The sequence below is a fragment of the Pseudopipra pipra genome, chromosome 4, assembly GCF_036250125.1.
Source record: "Pseudopipra pipra isolate bDixPip1 chromosome 4, bDixPip1.hap1, whole genome shotgun sequence".
Taxonomy (NCBI): Eukaryota; Metazoa; Chordata; class Aves; order Passeriformes; family Pipridae; genus Pseudopipra; species Pseudopipra pipra.
In genome coordinates this window covers 34875698-34898750 of record NC_087552.1, presented here as the reverse complement: position 1 = coordinate 34898750, position 23053 = coordinate 34875698, and the positions used below count along the sequence as shown (strand labels likewise).

General features: G+C 35.6%; 1 protein-coding gene across 5 annotated transcripts in view; it reads left to right on the top strand.

The window, feature by feature from the left end:
• FSTL5 (follistatin like 5) overlaps positions 1 to 23053 on the top strand; it is a 295874-nt gene that overhangs the window by 91110 nt on the left and 181711 nt on the right. For all 5 annotated transcript variants that reach the window (XM_064652364.1, XM_064652368.1, XM_064652367.1 and 2 more), the window contains one exon: positions 1966 to 2214. In XM_064652364.1, coding sequence (XP_064508434.1) covers positions 1966 to 2214 — 249 coding nt within the window. The remainder of the gene's footprint in view (positions 1 to 1965; positions 2215 to 23053) is intronic.

Sequence of the window (23053 nt, the reverse complement as noted above, 5' to 3'; positions counted from 1 at the left end):
TTGTTCTTAAGTTCTGCAATATGTGTACATGACCTATACTTTAAAGCACTCTTGGACATTGAAGATCTTATTTGAGGTTGGCACAAGTAGAAGAAAATTGGGTTTACATTAATTTCTGTCAATTAATGTCTGTTTCTTGTAATAGTGGTGATACATAGGCACAAGGAGAAATATTTTCAAAAACTAATAGGAAATTTTAATGTTGAATTGGGTTTGCCTATTTCAACTCAGTTTGGGGCGTGAGTAATTAAACTCACCATCAGTCTGGGCTATACATGTGAATAAAAATCACTGTAGTATGGCTGTATCAGCCATATAACACCTGAGATGGTTATGTAGTCCTCTTAACTTTGTGCTGAAATTGTTATCAAGTAATATAACGAAAGCATGTCATTAGACCCAATTTTATGGTTGCGTGCTTTCTGTGGTACATTAAGTCTAGAAAATTTGTGCTGTATGAGAAAGCAAGAAATCAAAGCATGGTTGTCTAATAGACCTGTAAGCTTAAGAAGAAAAAGTGGTAAGATTTTTTTTCTGCTACTAAAATGAAGAACATAAATTCTCCATGGTTACAAGAAATGTGCGTCAAACCATGGTACTAACGTGTTAACACTTCACTACAGGAAATGAATCTAATATGACCAAATAATTACGAAATTATGCATTGTGATTTGTTTGCTCACACCATTTTTGTATGGGTTAGCCAAGTATTATTCAGCTAGGCTGTGAGGATAAGGAAAATATTGCAAGGAATTAAAGTGCTAGGTGTTTATTCTGGAGATTAGGAGTGTGGAGTGAGAGAATAAAAGGAAGTAACTGTGAAGGGCAGTGTCTATTTCCATATTTGAAGGCATTTTAGTATTTTTATGCTTATTTTAGGACACAATTCTGTTATCAGAACACCTATGTAGTTGAAGTTTTGGTAGTTGCAATTGACAATTCTGTTTTCGTTTTTCACATCATACCCTTTCCCTTGCCAAAAAGCCACAGTTCTATGGTAGTCAAAATGGAAACTGAGGATATAATAAGGAAGTATTATTGTGCACTGAACTTTGTCTTTCACCAAGAGATCCGCTCCTGACAAATAGTCCTTATCTTACATGGTGGCAGCAACACAGATGGGATAGAAAGTGGACAGGTGGCTTTGGTAGCCTAATGTAGACAATCCATTTCCATGTTTTAGGAGCAGAAGGAACTGGACGTTGTGGCCAGCAGAAACTTCTTTACTGCAGCACTCTTAAAGCTCTGTTTGCTATCCAAATCACATTGAAATTCTGCTAGAGGGTCATTTAACTCCTAGTCACTATTCACTTGAATTCCATGCTCTGTTCCCTCAAATGTTACTATATTGCTGTCACAGAGGTTTTGTTGTTTTATTTTTTTTTTAATTCTATGTGTTGGTTAAGAGCCTTGTCCCAGCTCTAGTTATTCTTGTGTTCAGCCTTCATGTGTGAATGTCTATTTTATCTTCCTGTTACAGTTTGTGGAGCTTCTGGATGATGTTTTTAGTCATATGGTTTAGTTTTTGGTTGTCCTGTGAGAAGCATAGTGTTGGACTCAATGATCCTTATGAGTCCCTTCCAACTTGAGATATTCTATGATGTAAATTCTAGAGAATGCATTGTTCTATTACATGCAATAGTATAGCAATCTTAAGGTGAAAAACTTCAATACACATTTAAAAATACGTGATTTACTGTGTTGGGTTTTTTTTAATGAAGAGTAAATCTTGTTACTAGATCATGCTCTTAATTAGTTAGTACATGACGATGAATGAAAGCATAAAAGTTATGATAAAGAGACTAAATTTGTTTCATTTCAGGCTGACCTATGTTAAATATTAGTCAAGGATGGAACAAAAGACGTAGTATCTCTTTATGTACACAATTCAATCCTTTTTATATCTTGCATGCAGTTAAACAAAATGTAATTAATAAACAAGCTTTTTTTTTTTTTTTTTTTAAGGGTATCTCGGTCAGGATGGCCATTTTGGATCATGTGAAAACAAGTACTGTGGTCTGGGCAGACACTGCGTTGTGAATGGGAAGACTGGTCAAGCTGAGTGTCTGTGCATGGAGCACTGCAAGCCACATTACAAGCCTGTGTGTGGTTCTGATGGAGAATTCTATCAAAACCACTGCGAAGTGCACAGAGCTGCCTGTCTGAAAAAGCAAAAGGTCACCATTGTACATAATGAAGATTGTTTCTTTAAAGGTAAGTGTGGCTGAACAATACCTGGAATATTGCTATTGAGTATGTGTTTTCAAGCAGTTCAATTAAATCTCTATGAAGTTTGCACTGAGTGTACAGTGAATAAATGACTCAAAGTTAATACGGTAAGTATTGCACTCCAGAGATATCTTATGAATTCTGTTTTTTCCTTTTATTTATACTCAGTCCTCTGGGCAATCACCCCTTTTTAACCTGAATAAACCAGTTGTCTCATGGAAACTAATCTATGGCAGCTTACCTTACAAATGTTGTTGCTGACCTCATTCATCTGAATGCACTTACACTCCCAATGCCAGAAGGATGTTAATTTTTGTTACAGGGGAAAACAGAATTTAGGATTTCAGAGGGGTTTTGGAAGGTTGCAGGACCTGTGGTTGTATTTGGTATTGAAGTTGATAGACCAGCAGCTTGTTCGTAGCTAAAGGGGTCTTCCTTGCTTTGAATTTGGACAATGAAGAGTTTACTTGTATAGTTATGACAGCATGCAAGTTTAGTTACGCTTCAATCTTCTGAATGCAGAGAGATGCCAGCCTGAATGCTGTCAGATACACCTTGTATTAAGTATTTTATGCTGAACATGTCAACAATAGCAACTTGCCTTTTTCTGTGTAAGTTGAGCACACCTTGCAGGTTTCTGGAACTCTGCCAATACAGACATTGATTAAGCATATTTATGAGTACTTTGATAGATTTGCAGCATCTTTTTACTGTTTAAAACAGGTGGATGGTTTTGGAGGGGAGGGGAAATGTTTTTAAGTAAGGTCCTTTTTAATTAGTCTACCTGGGGATGAATTGATTCATATTCTTTTTAAAGACTTCCCTATTTTTGTTAACATTCTTCTATGCTGTGGATATATTTGCACCCTGAGTAATACCAACTAATAACTACTATCACCACAGAAAGAAGTCTACTAAAATATTTCTGTTAAATGAAATTCACCTTTGTAGGAAACATTCATTTAAATTACAATATTTCACTTGAATACAATCTTGTAAATTCTGGTTAAAATACTAGTATAAGGTTGTTCAAATGAAACCAGTTTAAAAATTTTAAAAGTTGTTTTTTTCACTACATTTATCATTGAGGAATTGTCATTTAAATGAAGAGTTGGGCTTTTTTTTACCAAATCCAAGCTCCGATGCACAAATACAGCTCACTGTCCATGTGGAGACCAGTGGTGAGTGGTGCCCTGCAGTGGTCATTTCTGGGCCAGTACTGTTCAGCAGTATCTGATCTTTGTCAGCAACATGGACAGTGTGGACAGTGGGATCAAGTACACTCTCAGCAGCTTTGCTGATGACACCAAGTGGTGTTGTGCAACAAACATGCTAGAGGGAAGGGCTTGAGAGGTGGGCTGATGCAAACCTCGTGAAGTTCAACAAAGCAGAGTGTGAGGTCCTACACCTGGGTCGTGCCAATCCCAGGTACACCTGCAGGTTGGGTGGAGGAGTGATTGAGGCGGAACCCTGTGTAGAAAGACATGGGGGTAATGGCTGATGAAAAATTCAACGTGAGCTGTCAGCGTGTGCTCAAATCCCAGAAAGCCAGTTGAATCCTGGGCTGCATCAAAAGAAGCATGGCCAGCAACTTGAAGGAGGTGATCTGCCCCTCTACTCTGCTCTGGTGAGACCCCACTCAGAGTACGACTTACTATTCCTGTGTCCCCAACATAGGAAGGATGTGGAAATGTTGGAGCAAGTCAGAAGAGTACCATGAGGTTGATAAGAGGACTGGAGCACCTCCCCTATGAAGACAGGCTGAGAAAGTTTGGGTGTTCAGCCTGCAGAAGGTTGCATGGAGACTTCCCAACAACCTTCCAGTATGTGAAGGAGGGCTACAGAGAAGCCAGGGAGGCATTCTTCATCAGGAACTGTAGGGATAGGTCAAGGAACAATGGGTACAAACTGAAAGAGGGGAAATCTAGGCTAGATAGTTGGAAGAAATTTTTTATTGTGAAGGTGGTGAGACACTTGATGGTGTCAGAAGAGCACTGCCATCTGTCTTCCTTATTAGTTTAGCAGACATCCTCTAGCACAAATGATCTCACTTCAAAGGGCTGCTTCTGAGGCCAGAGAAATACAAAAAAGGTCTTGCATTCAGAAAAAAAGTATTCTGAGCATTTTGTTTAGGCTTTCACAAAATTCTTCAACAGAGGCTAATCTGCACTGTGGCAGGGTGTGAGGGGAAAGAGATTCCTACAAGGATGCCTGCAAGATGATAAGGTAGTCACTGTCAACAATGACTATATTATGACAGCAATTAAGTATTTTTACTTTCTGGTTTATTGCTAATCATTGATTTTCAGATCAAACCGTTGTGAACTTCGTATTTTTTTTTAATATATTTTATCTGTTCTAAATTTTATCTCTAGCAAGGTCATGCTTTGTGGTTTTTGGGTTTCAAATCCTCCTACTGGGTTGATTCCTTCTTCTGCCCCCTTCCCCTTCAGGGGAAAATATTTCTTCTTGCATAAATTTTTAGTTTTGGCTATGGAGCTCAAGATCAGCGAAGCTGAGAAATACACCTTATTTAAAAGAGTAAGCTTACCAGAAAACACTTTAGTATTCTGCATGTGAAGAATAAAATTTTATAAGCAAATGTTCTATATACCTGATTAACATTACAATAGCAGTTAGGTAGCTATAATTATTTAAATAATACGTCTTGTAACTGAATGATTTATAGTTGATCTCAAAAATCATGAGTTCTACTTAATGGTTTGAAAATTGCTCTTTTAAACACTTACATGATAAGTGGAGTTAAAGGATTGACTTCCTAAATGAGAGAGATCTTTGGCTTATATGTTGAAACTCCATTAGCATCACTGAGAAATGTATGTCTTAGCTGAGTTGTGCGTGGAACAACACAGACAAAAAACATCAAATCCTTCACAGGGAGCCATGTCTGAAACATTTGATAAACAAATTTTAAGGTAGCAAAAGTTAGCTGTTTCAAAGCTGTACTCTGCTGACATGCTGGTTTTTTTAAGATGAAACTTCAAATTCTTGTCCATTACCTGCCTTTTATTTTAGATTATTTATCACCAGATTCATTAAACTCCTTTTTTTTCCTTTTTTTCATTGTCACTTGCTAGCTTTATTTCTTCACACCAAATTAAATCACCCATTTTTCCAAAATGTGTGCAACACAGGCATAAAAGGTAATTGAAGTTGAAAGTTTTAAGTATCTCTTTGTTTTTCCTGGATGATTGAGACTGTTATGCAAATTGTACATTTTTGACATGGATCAAGATAATGGCCATACTAAATTAGAAATTACTTTTCCTCCACTCCTACTGTAATTTTTCCATCAGTTACTTATTGGCATGTCATGATGAAATGAATGCAAAGATTTTTCTAATGGCTTGGTTAGACGTTGACTGTGACCCTGAGAGTTACTTAATAAGCTGTCTCAATTTCTTCTCATATAGAATCAAAATGTATTCTGCAGAGAAGATATTTACTTTTAATTCCCTTTCTATGTATCTAGATGAGAAGTATTTTGTATGCCTGTAGAGTCTTCTATTTCCCACCAATAAAGTCCAGTGTTCTGTAACTGCATGTTAGTCAATGAGAGTTTTGCAGTCACTTTCAGAAGAGCTCTTAGGCCTTAACTATCTAAAAATGTTAAGTATTTAGGATTATTTTAATAATGTAAGAGAACTCTAGGAAATGCTTTGTGGTCTAAGGAACTTTCTAAGAATATCAATGAGGAAAAAAAGACATGGTCAACTACCAGGATGCCGAGTTCAGTGATGGGAAGAAGAAGAAACATGAATGAGGAACTAAAGGAAATATTAATGAGAGCATTCAAAGTTCAAAGGTTAGATTATTCATTAGTTCTGATATTGACCATATGAGCTGGGAATTCTGATATGCTGATTGGCACTGCTTTTGTTTGCTTGGTGAATAGATAGTTCCTCCATGGCATGAATATAAGAACATACACAGGCTAGATGGCCTCTGTATGCTCTCTGCTTCTTGTGTCCTGGATGTTCCCAAGCCACTCACTTTGTGTTTCTGAGCAGGTTCAGTTTGCTGTAAGAAAAGCAAACCAACTATCTGACTCACACTGGGCTTGATGCATTTGTCTGACCCTTTCCTGGCTGTTGCTAGCTGTAGCTTTAACGAGCCTCAGAGGGTGGTGATTCAGAAGGATGCCTCCACCCCTGTCTTTACTATGTGAAGTAGCACTGAGAAATTAATGGCTTTGTGGGGAATTTAGAAGGCTGGAAACACCATTCTTCAGCTTCTATAAAGTTCAGTTGGACTCTCGTGTGGGACAATGTACCGGGTAGTGAATGTCACAGTCTGGATGTCAAATAAGCTTCAGTTATATTTTCATTTTTTATTTACTTCTTTTGCTTCATTTTCTTAAACCCAGGGCAGTAAATATACATGAGAGACTAAAAAATTCCCAATGACAAACTTCATCTCATATTTTCTTTGCATGCTGAGCTGTTTACACTATATTTATTTCTATTCACTGATGCACTCAATCATTATGACAAATGGCAATTTGCTTGGAATCTTCAGGAATGTAACAAATACTCCTATATATTATGAATTTTATAGAATATTTCTGGAATAAAGTTTACTTCATATGTAAACTTTTTACTTATAAGAAGCTTCTGTAGCATTCTTATGATGTTAACAATATTTAAAATTCTTCACTTTCTATTTTTCTCTCATTTTTCATTTGGTGAATATTTGAATTTGTTAAATAGTCTGTGAGCTTCAGATTTCTTACTACTATTACTAAAATGTCTAGATTTCAGAAGACTGCTGTAACATTTGATTTTCAGGCTGTTCCCAAGGACAGAGTAGAAGCTTAGGCAAGAAAGTTTGCTCCTGAGACTAAGCTATTCAAGGCAGTGAGGACAAGCGCTGACTGTGGAAAAATTCAAAATAAGTATAAGCAGACTGGAAAAAGTTCAGAAGACATTAGCAGGAATGACCAAAAGTAGCAAATGGCTTGAAGGGGGTATGGAGGCATCTTAAAAAATCATCAGGGCATACTAAGAGTGGATATGAGTAGGCTACCTTGTATTCTAGTGAAAGAAATAAAAATGATTGAATAAGTAAGCGGCAACAGATTCAAAACAAGCTTTGGTGTTTGATACATAGCAGACCTCATGAGTAAAAGCAACATAGGATTTCAGAAGCAGAATGTAAATACTAGGGAAAAGGCTGTAGGCTTTTCCTTTTCAAAAAGGGATGGGGGAAGTGAATTGAAGTGAACTAAATCCCAACAGTAGCCCACAGAAAAGATCTAGAGTACTGATGTAGCCTCTACCATGACTTCAACAGGATTAGTTCAAAGCTTTTAATTTTTTGTGTGTATATGTGATTTGTGCCCAAGGTGAGTGTGGTCTTAGACTGGGTCCTGAAATATTGACACACTAATTTAGAAGCACTGACATTTATTTAATCCCATTTGATGTTCATATACTTCAAAAGCAAGCAAGTCTCTGTCATGTTGCTAGTTTCACTGCAGGACATATCTCATCTTGTCTTAAATGTAAATCTTGAACAATCATTATTTAAAGTTGATCATTAGCCAGAAATTTATGACATGTTAAATTGAGTAACATTGTGCTGGAGTATTTTCATTGCAAAAAATCTTGTTTTTGAAGATGTATTTGCTTTTTTACTTTGGCTATTATTTGGCTTCTCTGTTGAAATTCTCAAAAACATCATTATTACACTCTTTCTGAAAGCTTGAATTCCTGCAGATAGCATACACCCTTAAGGTTGCTGCTGATAAACTGTCAAGCTTCAGCTATCACTCAAGTTGTATGCTAAACATAAACCAGATAGTGAAAAGAAATACCAAAAGTCTTTCAGAGCCCTATCAGAAGACTAAGAAGTAAGAAGGATTCTGGTTGATCTCAAAAGGAGTTTAATAGAGCATAGGAATTATTTGACTGAGATTAGTAATTCAGCTCATGATCTCACATGTTCACTTAGTGCAACACTTAAGAAATTAATCTTAAATACTGAATTCATGTAGGCATTGTATATGTTTTTAACTATTAACATTAGTAATTGTACATTCACAGAGCAGTGAAAATCAGTGTTAATGACAGGTGTACTGCTTCTTCAGCACTTTGTTGGAAAGTAATGCTCTAACCAATGGAAAACTGGTCCTTTTTGATGTGCTTTGAAGACATGCTAAATTTTAGCACTGTTACTGTAGTCTTCTCTCCCCACATGATTCATTTTCTTGAGCTGCATTACTCATGTGATTTGGAAAACTGGCTGGTTTTCCTCCAACGTCTGTGCAAGATTTGACACAATTTGTCTCTCTTAAATTCCACACAATCATCTTGAATTGTGTAAACTAACTGTCATGAAAGACCTACATATGTAATACCTGCTACTAAATCTTTAGAGTGGAGCTAAGTTCATTTGTGAGAACCCGCATATCACAAGCTTAATTTAAAAACTAAACATTCAGCAGACCCTGCGTCATTGCTCTTGGTGATACTGTACCAGTTTGCAACTAGAGCTTGGACCTCTACTTTTTCTTTCCTCCTTTGCATTAAATTCATACCCCCAAAATGCAGGATGGGGCAATGACAAGCCTCAAGCATGTTATGAATATAGGCTTGGGTTTTTTGACTACCTAAAGATATACTGCCAAGACATCCCTTGTTTTCAGTGTCTGAAGCAGTCCCAATCTCTATATATCAGTTCCTTCAATGCTGGAGTGTGTTAATCAGCTCTAACCTGTCATATATTCTGCATTCATATAGTGATGAGGAATTGGTGTTCTCTAGATTATATCTGTTCAAAACTTAATGAAATTTACAATTTCTTGTAAGGTCATCACTGCTGTTTGACACCACACAAAGAGATAGATTGTGGACATCACAGATTTTCAGTGGCAGAAAATTTTAAAACTTTTAATGCCTCCAATATTGATGTTGTAGCACCAGATGATTTCTGAAGGTCTCATTCAACCTCAACCATTCTGTGGATAAGCATCTCTAAAAAACATTCTTACTTATTCATCTTCAGCCTGATTTTGAAGAAGCAGAATGTAGCACACAGTGCTAAAATTCAGCCAGTAGTTTCCGGTACTGTTGAGGAAGAATTGGAGAGATCAGAAGTAGAGTTCTGGCAAAAGTATGATCAGTGGAGAGGTGGCATTAGAGTCCTACTAGTGCACTTACTTCTAACCTGGTAACTTGGACCTTCAGCTAGGACAGCCCTGGTCACAAGAGAGATATTGTTTGCTCTCTTCCTGCTTTTTCAGTAGCGTCATAAGTCTTAACACGTTGCTAGCAGCAATGTGCTAAAAGATTGTACAAGTATGGTTCAAGTAATCTCTGTATCCTCAATTTTTAATATCAAATTCGGTACTATGGGATAGTGAAAATTATTATGCAGTAAATAAAACTAAATTCAAACTTTTGTCATAAATTTATAATAAACAAAGGAAATCTTTAGGCAGATACATAATTTTCCAGTTTCGAGTAAGAACAAAGTGTTAATTCACATTGGCTTGTCTAATGTAAACCTTAAAAAGTTTCAGTTAATAATGTCAGAATTATCATTAGGTCTTGTGGGAAATATTTCTGATGGAACATATTGTTGGCCTTTAAAAATCATTAGCAATTGGATGCATATACAAGGCATTGGCTTGATATTTGTAATTCAACTTGGCTAGTGTATGGTGTACCAACTTGAAAAAAGCTGTAGCTTCTTTTACAAACACTGAAGAGAAGCAGGCATGAAAAAATTATTTTTTAATTAGCTACTCTAGTAGCTAATAATGGAAGGGGTAAGTAAATCTACAGTAGATAAAACCTGTAAGTTAAAAACTTTCTCTTGTGGCTTGCTGCTCTCTTTGAATATAGGATAATAGAAATATTTGTGGGTTTATGGTAAACTAAAACTAGGAAACTAGTGTTGCCTTTTCAGGGTTATTTGCTTGTTTTGAACTTGTAGCACGTTAGTGGAATCTGAGAAATGGACTATAGTTCAAAGAAACTTAATCTGCTCAGTTGATAGTACCTAGTTTAGGTAAATTCTGTCAATATCTGTCAATATTGGTTTTTTTCAGCTTTCTTGGAATCTAATAGAAAGTGCAGAGTATAAGTAAGGAGATGCAAGAGCCAGATACTTCCAAATTCAAAATCTTAGTAGATCACTACCTAGATGATTTTCAATTTTTCCTTGTGATTTGTCTCATCTTGTGACTAGAACACATTGTGGAACAAAGATAACTTCCTAGTACCATGCTTGTGATGGCAGCTATCAGGTTGTTATTATGCTTTTAATTTTGAAAGTCATGGCATGAACAAGTGTTAGAAGTAATCAGAAAACAATTAGCTACAAGCAGTTTCTACAGGCGAAGACCTGAGCAGTATACTCTGTTAATTGTGTCATAGACAGGTAAATAAATAAAATAGCACAATTTTTATGAACACTGTAGCGTATATATTTTATTTACTTCCAGGACTTGGCAGTTTTTGTAGAATGAGTATATTACTGTAGTTGAAAAAATAAAGTATTTATACCACTGTAGCCAGTGTTTATATTGTTACTATATTAACAGAAAGCATTGTAAGCAAAAGACAATAATATAAAGTGTGGCAGAGAGCTTAATAAGCAATTCAATGCCAGCATTTTTTTTTTATGGAATTGTTGATACCATAGAATACTCCTTTTGACATAAACTGCAATTAAAATGGAGTATATTATCACGGACAGATTTTGTTCTGAGATAAAACAGACATGGCTCATATTGAAATTTATATGGAATGGCCAAAAGGGTTCTCCAGCTGAAACTGATTTTAAAAGACTAATCTCAGGAAATCAAAATAGTTAATTTTTGCCTCCATGTAATTTAGTTCTCTCTTTGTTTGACTCTTAACTTCTCCCTTTCGCTGTCTTTGAAGACAGAGCTTTGTTACTGACTATTTGTAATTAATTTCTATGAAATGTATAAAATTTATATTATTTGAAGTTTTTACTTTTCATTAAGAAACTAGCCTGCTCTCATGGTCCTTAGCAAATGTACTTTTCCTGATACTCAAGCACAGAGTAAATAAAATTTGATAAATTGGGTGATGAAATCTAATTAGATCCTTTAGTCTTCTCTTTATCTGGAATGATAATATGTATTTCATTTAAAATTGTTGAAAGCAAACAATAGAAATAAAGGAAAACAGATTGCAGCAAAAATAGGTTAAGCTGTAGCCCAAAGAAATAAGCTAAAGTAAAATTATACAAAACTTCCACTTACTAAGAATGATGTTTCATATTTTTGCATGTACTTGTATTGGCTTTGGGTGCAATTAAATCCTGAACTATATACTGCCAGGAAAGTTTGTTTCCCTCAGGGCAGGAACAGATGGTGGAGATTTTTTTTTTTCTTTTCACCATTTAGAGACCAAGTCTGTTGAATCTCAACAAGAAAAAGTATTTTTACCAAAGGAAACTGCTGATGTTGGTCTTAAAGCAGTAGAATTCTTAGCTGTATTCTCTATAGGGTTATTACTAAGACTCCTGGTAAAGAGGCAGTCTATAGAAGTTTTGCTATTAGCAGTGTTTTAATACAGATTTGATATCAAACCAATAATGTTAGTTGTACAGAATAGAAAAAGAGCTATTGACTAATAAAACTGTAAGTTTTCATTTATTATTCAGCCTTTGTTTGCCAGGATATTTCACTGTGAAGCAGGAAGCTATGAATTAGCATCTCCTAGTGATCACTTGGATAATTAGAAGAATAAAAATCTAAATGCACAGAGAATAGCAGAACTGTTGTTAATCATGAGCACAAGTAAATTCTATATTCTTAATCCCACCTGGAAATGGAGAAAGAAACAGTCTTGGAATCTAGTAGAATGGCAAGCTTTGTATGTTGGAAAAAAAAATCTGAAAGTAGGAAAAGTTATCTTTGCAGTGTTAAATACTAATTATGGTCAAGAAGTTGTTTCATTAGTGCATCTAAATTTAAGACAACTCCTGAATGAATCAGTTCTATGTTATTTTCCTATTCCATCTCTTTGATAAAGGTCCTTGATTTTCAAAAGGAGCATAAAGATTTTTATTGGTCTCTAATGATGCAAAGTATAGCTGTACAATCATCATTTTAGAATATGAGCTCTGTGTGCTCTTAGATTTGCTGTTGCTTTATCACAATTGTAGAAGCATCTTTAAGGGTATTTGCTTAAACAGATGGTGAATGACCGCACTGGGAATATATCTATCTTTTTTTTACTGTATGATGAAGTTTTAAAGCAGACATTTTAGCTATGATAGTTGGGAAAACATATTTTTGTGATAAATCCTGTAGGAAAAAAAACTGGTAAAAGGTTTTAGGTCCCTAATAATACTGAATACATGACATTGATGTAGATTAAATATTTGAGTGAACATAAGTGACACATACTGTCTATAGAATGCTAATGCTTTCTTTAATTTTAACAGTCCTTGAAGTATTTTTTTAAGAAACTAAAGACCATGTGTTTCAGACTTTTGTTTACAAAACAAGGACTGTAGTATGGATGTTTCTCTGACACTACCTTTTGAGTGAACTCAAGATCTAATTCAGGATCTTCCTACTGAGTCTAATGAAGATTAGGTTCATTGAAGCCAGTCAGTTGAAGAATATTTGTTATATTTACAAGCATGAAAGACGTGAAAGGGAGTCCAAAGGAGAAAATACTGGGTTTGAAGTTTTGGGGTTTTTTAAGGCTTATTTATTTCAAACCAACCAAACAAACAGAAAAAAAAAATGCCAAACCCCAAAAACCAACAAAACAAAACCCCAGACAAATGCAAAACTATTAAAAACACACTGGTTTTACCAATAATGTGATGTTTGTTGTTCTTTTACAAAATGCAATCAGGTCAATGTTGTGAAGTCTGTTTTCAGATCACAGATCTCAGGTCAAGTCTAAGTCTTGAGCTGCCCACTTGTCTTGTTTGATAATTTTAGTACTCAAATGGAAGGTAAAGAACAGCAGTAAGGGGAACCACTCGGATGATTTTAAATACTCTTTCACAGGCCTCATAGTTTGGGCCCTAAGATTCAAAAAGAAGCTGTAGCCTGGGCTTTTCATAAAGCTATCTGGTATCCTGCTGCATAGCTGTTCCAGTGACACATTAGGATCCCTGGACGGTTTACAGAGATGCTGGATGTGTCTAACATCAAAACAAAAATGTATACTCAATCTTTAAAATGTTTTTTCACATGGAAAGTAACTCTGACAACAAGTAGCAACAGAGAGCTGACAATAAGGCTCCTAAATTAATGTATCATAGAATGCCTGAATGCTGAGCTGGGGCTTTTCCTGTTGTTATGCCCTAGGATCATCATCCCTAATGATGCATGTTCTGATTTCTGCCTTACTTGCTTAATATATTCCACAGAAAATGAGGATTAGAGAAAAGGACACAAGATAGTAAATTTGAATGCTCTTCTGAACTGGTTTTAGGATTTGCCTGAATTGTAAATCCAGACTCAGAAATCATGAAGAACTCCCAGCTCGTCTGTTCTAGACATAGGCATAGTGAAATGGTGCAGCATTTTGTTAAATTGTCTGTCTCTGACAGGTTATTTGTTGGGTAAATATAGCAGCTGGTGTCAGTTCCTCACTTACGTTGGATGTGTTTTACCTACTCTATACGTTTTGGAAGTTTACCTCACAGTTTACTAATTTTTTTAAGGTTTCTTGTATGACTCCATTAAAGTGTTAAAAAGTTTAAAAATATGCCAAGAATGTTGATACTTTTAAAAAATAAAGTTAGACTTGCTTTGTTTATGGCCAGTATTTGTAGAGAATAGGTAGTTGAAAAGCAAACAAAGAGAGACATCAGAAGGAATTCTTATGACATTTCATGTGCTTGTTGTGGTAGTTTGGGGTTTTTTGTTTGGTTGGTTTTTTGAGGATTTTTTTGGTCTTAATTCTGTTTATATTAGACTAAGAAATAACTTTTGAAATAAAATAGAGGCATTTCCATTAATCCTTTGATCTCTGTGAACTTACAATATAGTATAGTCCTGTTCCTAGGCAGCAGGAAGTCTATATAGACCAGTGATAGATATTACTGTTAAATCCTGAGTTAACATGGGAGACTCAGGAATTCAACTGAAATAGCTAGTCATAACAGCTTGCAACCTTTATTAATTTTTTTAGTTTATAGATAAATGGACATGTGTCTAGGTACAATATGTATAGTCATTAGAGTTGTCTTGATATTCTCTGTGTAACACCAACATGTACGTCCATATATTACTTTGAGATGAGTTAAAAAACTTTCCACTGCAGCCCCAAAAATAGTGTTAAAAAAAAAAAGTTCATTTTGTTAGTTGTTTTACTCTTCTTGCAAATAGCAGTGGTGATGGTGGCAACGAAGACACATTCAAGCCTCATGGGGCTTAGATGTGCATCTTTACATTTCTTTCATACTATGAATGATCTGTAGATGGGACCAGTCTATGGTGTCCACTTTGCATACTTGCTTCTGGAATATGAAAGCCTGGGTACATAGACTAAAAAGGGCTGTTTTCCTGAACAATGCTGTTATTTAGATGATCAAAGCACTGGGATGCTAGGATGCATTGTAGATATATTTTCAGTCTACATGAACAATTTTCTTGAGTTGTATACCAATTTTTTACCAAACATTCTGGACCTTGCTTGAAATTAAAGGAATTTTTTAAATGAAAAGTGAATGGTGGCAGAGATAGATATCTATTTTGTGCTTGTTTTTGTTAAACTTCAGACAGTGCTTTTTTCCTATTTTGAGAAAAGGAATGAGACTGAAGTGGTAATGATAACCCAAAAAATTCATGAAGAGTTCACCTGATGAATGGTTCAGTATTTGCAGTATTTAAATGCTCTTTTATAAGGCATAATTTAAGGACTTGGGTTTTCAGTGCAGAAGACTGAATTGAGTATTATTATTATTTCTAAAAGCCAGAGAATAAATCAAAGAATAAAGAATCTTAATTCTCTGTTTCTTGTAAGAGAAAGTGAGTAATTTTAATTTGTAACCCTTTTTATTTGCTTATTGTACTGGTAAGGAAGAGGAGATTCACTTTACAAGAAGTTAAATGTAAATTTTACAGAAATTATTTATGTAAATAAAAATTAAGAGGAATGGTTTTGGAAAATTCTTTCTGCTGTCACAAAAAAAATTTTTTAAAACAGGTGTTTTTTTTTAAATTGTAATAGTGGCAGGAAACAGATGGATTCACTTCTCTTTGTCTAGAGCTGAGTAGATGCAATACTACAAGGCCAGGATGATCAATTGACACAACATGTAGAATAAAGCCTAATAACTCCCCAGAAATGACATCAGTCTAAAGGAGATTCTGAGATACTAAAATGGAAATAAGAGTAGAGTCATAGTCCTTAAATAAAAAAGTCAAAATCAACCAACCAAAAAAAAAACCACAACAAAAGAACACCCTACAAAGCAAAGAAGCCATCATGCTGGAATTCCTGTCAAAATAAATTGTAAAAATCTGTTCCTACCAGCATTTCACTATTTTCCTTGGCATAAAATTGTTGGCAACTCCAGTCTGTGAATTGGTTGGCTTTGTTCTCTCCTTTCTCTCAGACTTGAGAGATCAGTGGTACTCAGTCGTGATAAAAAGTAGCCTGGAACGAACCACCAATATAAATTTAAGGGCAGTTTATCTGAGTACCAGATTAATAGATTAAAAAACATCCTAGAAACAGGGGTCTTACAGTAGCACAAATATTCACAGGCTATGATTGTTGTTGCCTCTTTAATCTTTTCCTTGATATACAAAATTGAGCTAGGTAATGATGATCTCTGAGGGCTGAAAATGGGCAGCTGCTCCTTCATTGTGTGTGTTTTTTGTTTTGGGTTTTTTTTAAGCATCTTCATAGGAGCCATGGAAAACCCATCGAGCAGTAGTTTCTCTTTTGATCTGAGCTGTTGGAAAAATGGAAAATTATCTGTGTGCAAATAAAAGGCTGAACAATTATCTAATAATATTTTTTTCTGCATTTCTCACATATTGCTTTCCTAACTTCGGGAATGTAGGAAGGTTCTGTTAACTTAACAAAACGTGTTTCATAGATTATTAGAATTTTCAGAATGAGTTATGCTCTCAAAAGTACTTCTGAATGCCGAGATGACAATATGCACAATTTGGTCTGCTTGTTTCAACAAATCACTGTGTTTTAAAGTTCAGATTAGCACATTCCTAACATTAAACTTTTAATGTGTGCACACTTTAAATACTCCTAAATTATTACTCTAGGAATGATGGCTCAGGCCTCTGAAATGCAGACTCTATTACAGTTGCCAGAGAAGTGAGTTCTGTTCTTCCCTTTAAATTCATATGCTTATTTGTAATTGAGGAATAGTGATGTTCAGCAGAGTGTGTAGGTCTTTTAAGGTTCAGGTAGACCTAATACTAGTTTGTGATGAAACAAATGCAGGGACAGAGTTTCCTGAGGAATCCCATTTCCTGTTGACAGTCTTTATGTGTCTCAGTCCAGAAACAAACCAAGTCTACTGGTATATTTTGTGCGTTTTGTTCCCTGTGAGACACTCCTAAGTTGAAGAATTTTTCTGCATGAATGACTTGGAAGGATTTATTTTCTCTCCTGCAGAGGATGCACATCTATTATGTGAAACCTCCATCTTCCTTTATATTTTAGGGAGTAAAATACAGCAGACATATTCACTGAGTCTTGATATTTTGTTGTTCTGCTTTGTTTTGCATTTTTGAAAATTGCATCAGCAAGTTTTTTTCCCCTTTCTTACATGACAAGTGTGACAGTTGAGACAAATTGCTACCACCTCAGTGTTCTTTTATTTAGTATTCAAACTCTACTTGGTCTTCCTTGAAGTATCCTTGGTCAATGTTTTTTCTAAGATTGAATGTTTCTTTCTCATCTCCATCAGAGTCTCTGTGGCTGCAGAAAGAATTGTAATACCCTGAGATTTCAACTGTTGTGGTCTAACCTGCAGGCAGCTTAACATCACAGGAAGGTGTGCATATAATAAACTCAATCCCAGTCAAAACCTGGACACAATGAACTCATTTTGCTGAGCAAATTTTAAGGTTTTATTCTGTATCACTGTTTGTAATGCAGTAGTTGATGAAGCCCAGGTTATCTAGCTAGCTTCTTTGTGCCAGTGTATATAACCACTGAAGAAAACTCTTAGATTTTAAGGTAAGTTAATCCACATAGGTTCTTGTTTGTATATATATTTGTATATGCAAACCAATAAATAATACTAAATTTATGTGTTTATACATATTAATATGTTTACAAAACATATTGGCTGTGAAATTGTGTCTTCACAGAAGGAAGATTTACCATCACTAATTATGCATATTTTTTTTTTAAATCCAGAGTGACAACTATGTAACCAGAAGAAAGTGATAGTAATTAGCCAATGTTCAATGGATGTGTGTTATCACAGTCCTCTGGACGTGCCAGGGAGATGAGAGGTGCAAACAACATGTTAGTATAGGGAACTTCAAAGACATTTAAAATAAACAAGAAAAAAAAGCCCCAAGGCCCCCCAAAACTCCAAACTACTGAATTTTAGCTTAATTTAAAAAAAAAAAAAAAAGGGTGGGGTAAAATATCTTGGGTGGAATAGAAATGAAATGTTTCGAGAAGTTAAAGAGGGAAAGAACATTGTAAATCTCAGAAGTTCTTGAGGTTCTTAAGAGGAAAATGAAAATTGTCTCATTCCTTCTGCCTCTGCTCTTTCCACTTTTTTATGCAGTCTCGGTGTCCAGAAGTTGCTATGTTATACCAATTCCTTTTAGTAGATACCCATTTGTTTTAAAAATAACCTTCCAAAGGAAGGATTTATTTAAAGGAGCCTTGATAGTTTTTCCTTGTGCTGCTGAGACTGAGTTTTCATCTCTGTTTTGAATCTCTGCAGGGAGTATTTTCATCAGTATGAACACTAAATTACTGTTTCAGACTTGCCTATGGAAAAAAGTTCCTTGATTACCTGATAATCATCTCTGCTCACAATAAAAATTGGTCTGCTCTGGACAGCATTTTTAAATGTTTTGGTCATCTGAATTTTCTTGACTACTAATAAGATGCAGGAAGAGACATGAATAGTTTTTGGATGTATTTCAAAGTACAGGCATTTAATTGCATTTTAACTGCATTTGCAGGCAATAGCACCATTTTCTTAATAGCAAAGAAACCTCTTAAAGGTAGAAACTTATCAGTTGAACTGTTTTCAATTTCTTCCACTGACATCCAGTATCAACTCTCAAATACATCTCATACTGTTATGAGAGTCATAGCAATTCGACTAGTCTAATAAATATACAATTATTTCCTTAATTCACAATTTGAAAACAATGCCTTTACACAGTCTTCCAGACATGGTTTTTATGGGATAATTCATAAAATTTTTATTCATATCTGTAAGCCTTTTGCTGCCTTATTATACTTTGGGAGTGCACAATACTTTGCCTGTGGTTGCAAATCCAAAAATGTTTTCATTTTAATTGAGTTCACATTAAAGAAAAAAAAAGAAGAAAAAAAATAGATTCCTGGTAAATTATCTAGTATGTGAAAGTTTGTCTATAGATATAATGTGGATATATGTGCAGCACTGCTTACAACAAGGACAGGACTGTGTAGTATTTTTGATTTAAGGCCTAATACGAAAGCCATGTGAGCGGCTCTTTAAGCTGACTTCAGTACATACCTGCGCAACTCCAAATAGCATTAGACAACAACTAAGAACATTGACCAGTTTAAATGACTGTGTTAACTTTGTCACGTCATCAGTTTGTGAATGTCTAGGATCGAGCTGAACGTTGTGTACCAAGGGTCAGGCAAGGTGTAAGCTCTGTAGAAAATTGCTGCTGTGTCATGGAAACAAAATCATTTGCATTTGCCAGTGCATAATAATTTATGCAATTTTTATGAGGGCATAACTCTTCTTTAAACTCTATTTTCTTCACTGGGAATATGAGCTGTGTTCCATGGTCTGCATGAAGTAACATCCTGCCTGAAGTAACATAATTGTTGTGTTTCCGTTCTACGTTATTTGTTAATATAGAGAATAATGGAAACTGTACTTATCTGGTGTAGTTATGTTAATAGTAATTAGTGGAAGAGTCATGTGGCATAGCCAACTAAAGGCAAAGTCGTTGGGGGAGAGTTACACCAGCGCGTATGTGTGTATATTCACACGCCCTCTCTCTTCCTCTCCGTATTGCTCTTTTTCATAGAATAATAGAATGGTTTGGATGACCTTAAAGGTCATCTAGTTTCAACCCTTCTGCCATGGGCAGGGGTGCCACCCACTAGGCTGGGTTACTCAAAGCTCCATCCAGCATGACCTTGGACACTTCTTATTGCAGACAGGCATAATGCACCTGTGTCACTTAGCAGGTCTGCTTCTCTTCTCTCTTTCTGTGAAGCACACTTTATTTATACTCTACAAAATCCACTGCTGAGGATAGTCTTCCTGTAGCTGCTTGACCAGATAGATGCTACCAGCTGTATCCAAAAAATTAACACAAGGCCATCAAGTGTCTCTGTTTTTAACCACATGGGGTTTTCCGGAGTGGAACTCACAAAAGTCGTATTTAAATGCAAGCTAATAAGTCAAATTAAGTATCTGAAATGATTTGAACGAGTGTGTCCAATAAATCAGTTTTGCTGTGCACGTTATGGAATTCTAATGGTAAACTAGTAGATGATTTTTTTATTTACAATAGTAAGTCAGTAGACATTAAAAAAAAAAAGAAGCCTGAATGAAGAACGTTTTTTGATAAGACAGGTACTCAGCAGAGTACAGTACTTGCATGTGCTAAGAAGAAAAGATTAATACCTCTCTGGTCATGCTGAGAACAATGTCCAGCAGGGGGAAAAGAGAGACTGAAAATAAAGTATGAGAATGACTATCAGTGATGGATGAGTGGAAAAATTCCTTAAGAAATATAATCAGAGCTCTATCAGGAGGAATAGATGAACCTGTGACTCAGGCAATTCTAATGTAAGTAGTTGTAAAATAATGTATCTCTGTAAATCAATATCAGGAGAAAAAAATAAAAGCATGCAATTTAAACCTAGAAAAAATGGGAAAGTAAGAAGTCATAAAGAAAATAATTTTGGATTTGCTGATTGCAACCTGCAACACAGTTCATTTTATGAATGCAAATAGCATCTAAGCCTTGAGCAGGGAAAGGGATTTTGGAATCTCAAGACAAATGTTGTTTTAGAGTACATCTTGTGATTGATATGCGGAGTTGTTCTGTATTTAAAAGAGATATTTAGAAGATCTATTTCTGAGCTCTGAATCCTTTATGTCATCTTTCAACAAGAAGGAGCAATGCTATTTTGACTAAATAGTTGAGAGCAATAGTCATGGAGGTTATCTAAGATGTCCCTTGGCAGATCAATGAATATGAGATCCAAGAGGAAAAACGATTGCAGGAAAACTACATGAGATCTTTGATTGAACAGCTAGCCATTCTCTACACTACCATAATCCTTTAGCTGAATTTGTATTTTATGTGCTAGTGATTCTTCCAATAAATTAATTAGATAAAGCTCCCTTGAGTTCCTACTGCATTTATCATCAATAATTTCTGAAAGCATAGTCTGCTGTTGTGCAGTGCAGATTTGAATTTAGTGCTGGATGACAAAATGGACCTTGAAAATGCAATGTGATGTTCTTTTTATGCTTTTTGTTGTAATTTAGACAAGTGAGAAGTAGGTATGGTCACACTCAGACTTAATTATTTCGTCAAATAATTTTTATATAGAAACCAGTACTGCTCAAATCTAAAAAATACTAGACTTACCTTCTTTGTAAGTATTATAATTTTATACATTGAAAAATATTTTTAGACTTGTGTCTCAGGAAGTAGACAGATATTTGACTAATAAGTACAACATATGCAAAGTATATTTTGCCAACATCTCTTTCATATTCCGTGTACATTATGCAAGGTGAAACTGAGTTAACTTTTGGAGTTTGAGTTAATGATTCTCATTATTTCTAAATTGTTTATGAGCTGCAAATATCCATAACAAGTTGGCTGAACTTTGTTTTATAAATTTAAAGGTAAGGTACTATTTGACTTGAATTGGTGATCGAATGCTTAGATTTTGCTTGTTTAGCATTTTATGACCTGAAGAATATTACACATGATGTTTCCATATGGAATATACTTTTTCATCATGGAGACTTAATGAACCTAAAGACCTCTGTGCACAGATTTTGTGATAATGTGATAAAGAATGATTATAAAATGTGTTTACAGATATCAGTAGGAATAATTGCACAGGAAGATTTAATTCTGTGTTTCTGCTTAACAACATAGCCTGGCTCACTGTTTCAGACACAGTTACAAGTGTTATCTGTCATTTTTATGGTTTAGAGAGAAGCTTTGAATTTTGTGTACCTACTACACTGTTTCATGTACTTTTCAAAATTTCGCTCAATTTTGGCTGAACCCATTGGTTAACTTGCACTGTTGCATGCTCAGTGGAAGTCAAATTTGGCACAAAATAGTCTGCAAAGTTTTAATCTGAACTGAATGCCCTGAAGTCCAGAGATAGAAGATTTGCACGGAGATCTATTTTGTTATTTAGTTCCTGCTGGAATTTATATAGAATAGAAAACAAACAAGGAGGTACCTTTGCCACTAATCAGAGCAATACAGAATTATAGAATATTTGGATTGGAAGGGACCTTAAGATCATCTAGTTCCAACCTCCCTGCCACAGGCAGGGGTGCCATTCACTAGGCCGGGTTTCTCAGGGCCCTATCCAACCTGGTCCTAAACACACAATCACAGAATCTGTTGAGTGAAGAACCTTTTTCTAATATTCAACCTAAACCTTCCCTGACACAACTTCAGGCCATTCCCTTGCGTTCTGTCACTGGTCACTACAGAGAAGAGATCAGTGCCTGCCCCTCCTCTTCTCATGAGGAAGTTGTAGACTGCAATGAGGTCTCCCCTCAGTCTCCTCTTCTCTAGGCTGAACAGTCCAAGTGACCTCAGCTGCTCCTCATATGGCTTCCCCTCAAGGCCCTTCACCATCTTCATTGCCCTTCTTTGGACACTCTCCAATAGCTTAATATCTGTCTTATATTGTGGTGCCCAAAACTGCACACAGTATTCAAGGAGAGGCTGCAGCAGTGCAGAGCAGAGCGGAACAATCACCTCCCTTGAAAGGCAGCATATAAATTCCTTATTCAAAATGCCCTCTGACTTTTGCAGATTTAGAAGGTAGAAGATGCTGTTTCAGATATGTAAATATTATTGTGTGATTTTTGGGTTCCCCAAAATGTGTCTGAATCTCTCCTGTAATGGATGTGTCACTGCAGTGAGATTTAATAGACTGTTCACTCTGTCTCCTGGCCTGCAGTTGAAGTCACGAAAAGCTGACTCAGCTGAAGTCGCCGAGCGTTTCTTCATTGGCTTTGTTATGGCTGGTAAATTTCATCATAGAGGGAGGAAAGGAGTCATAAGGAGGCAAAAGTAATACCATGTATCACATCAGTTGTTTCAATGTCAATTGGCATCACTTTATAAGAAATACTTAATGTATTCTATGTCCTTACCTTACATTATCATTTTATAGGAGTTTAAATTAGATTTTTATAACTTAAATACAATCTCCACTGTTAAACTTAGAAATTCTTGGGCTTTTTCAGGGCAGACTATGGTTTTGGGGGGAAGGATTTGAGTGAGAGTGTAGAAAAATATTATTTGCTAACTTTTTAATTGATACTGGCTTAGAAGTCTCTTCCAAGTAAAGCAATACTTTGGTGTCGTGGCCTTGTCATATGTACAAGAAAGTTACCC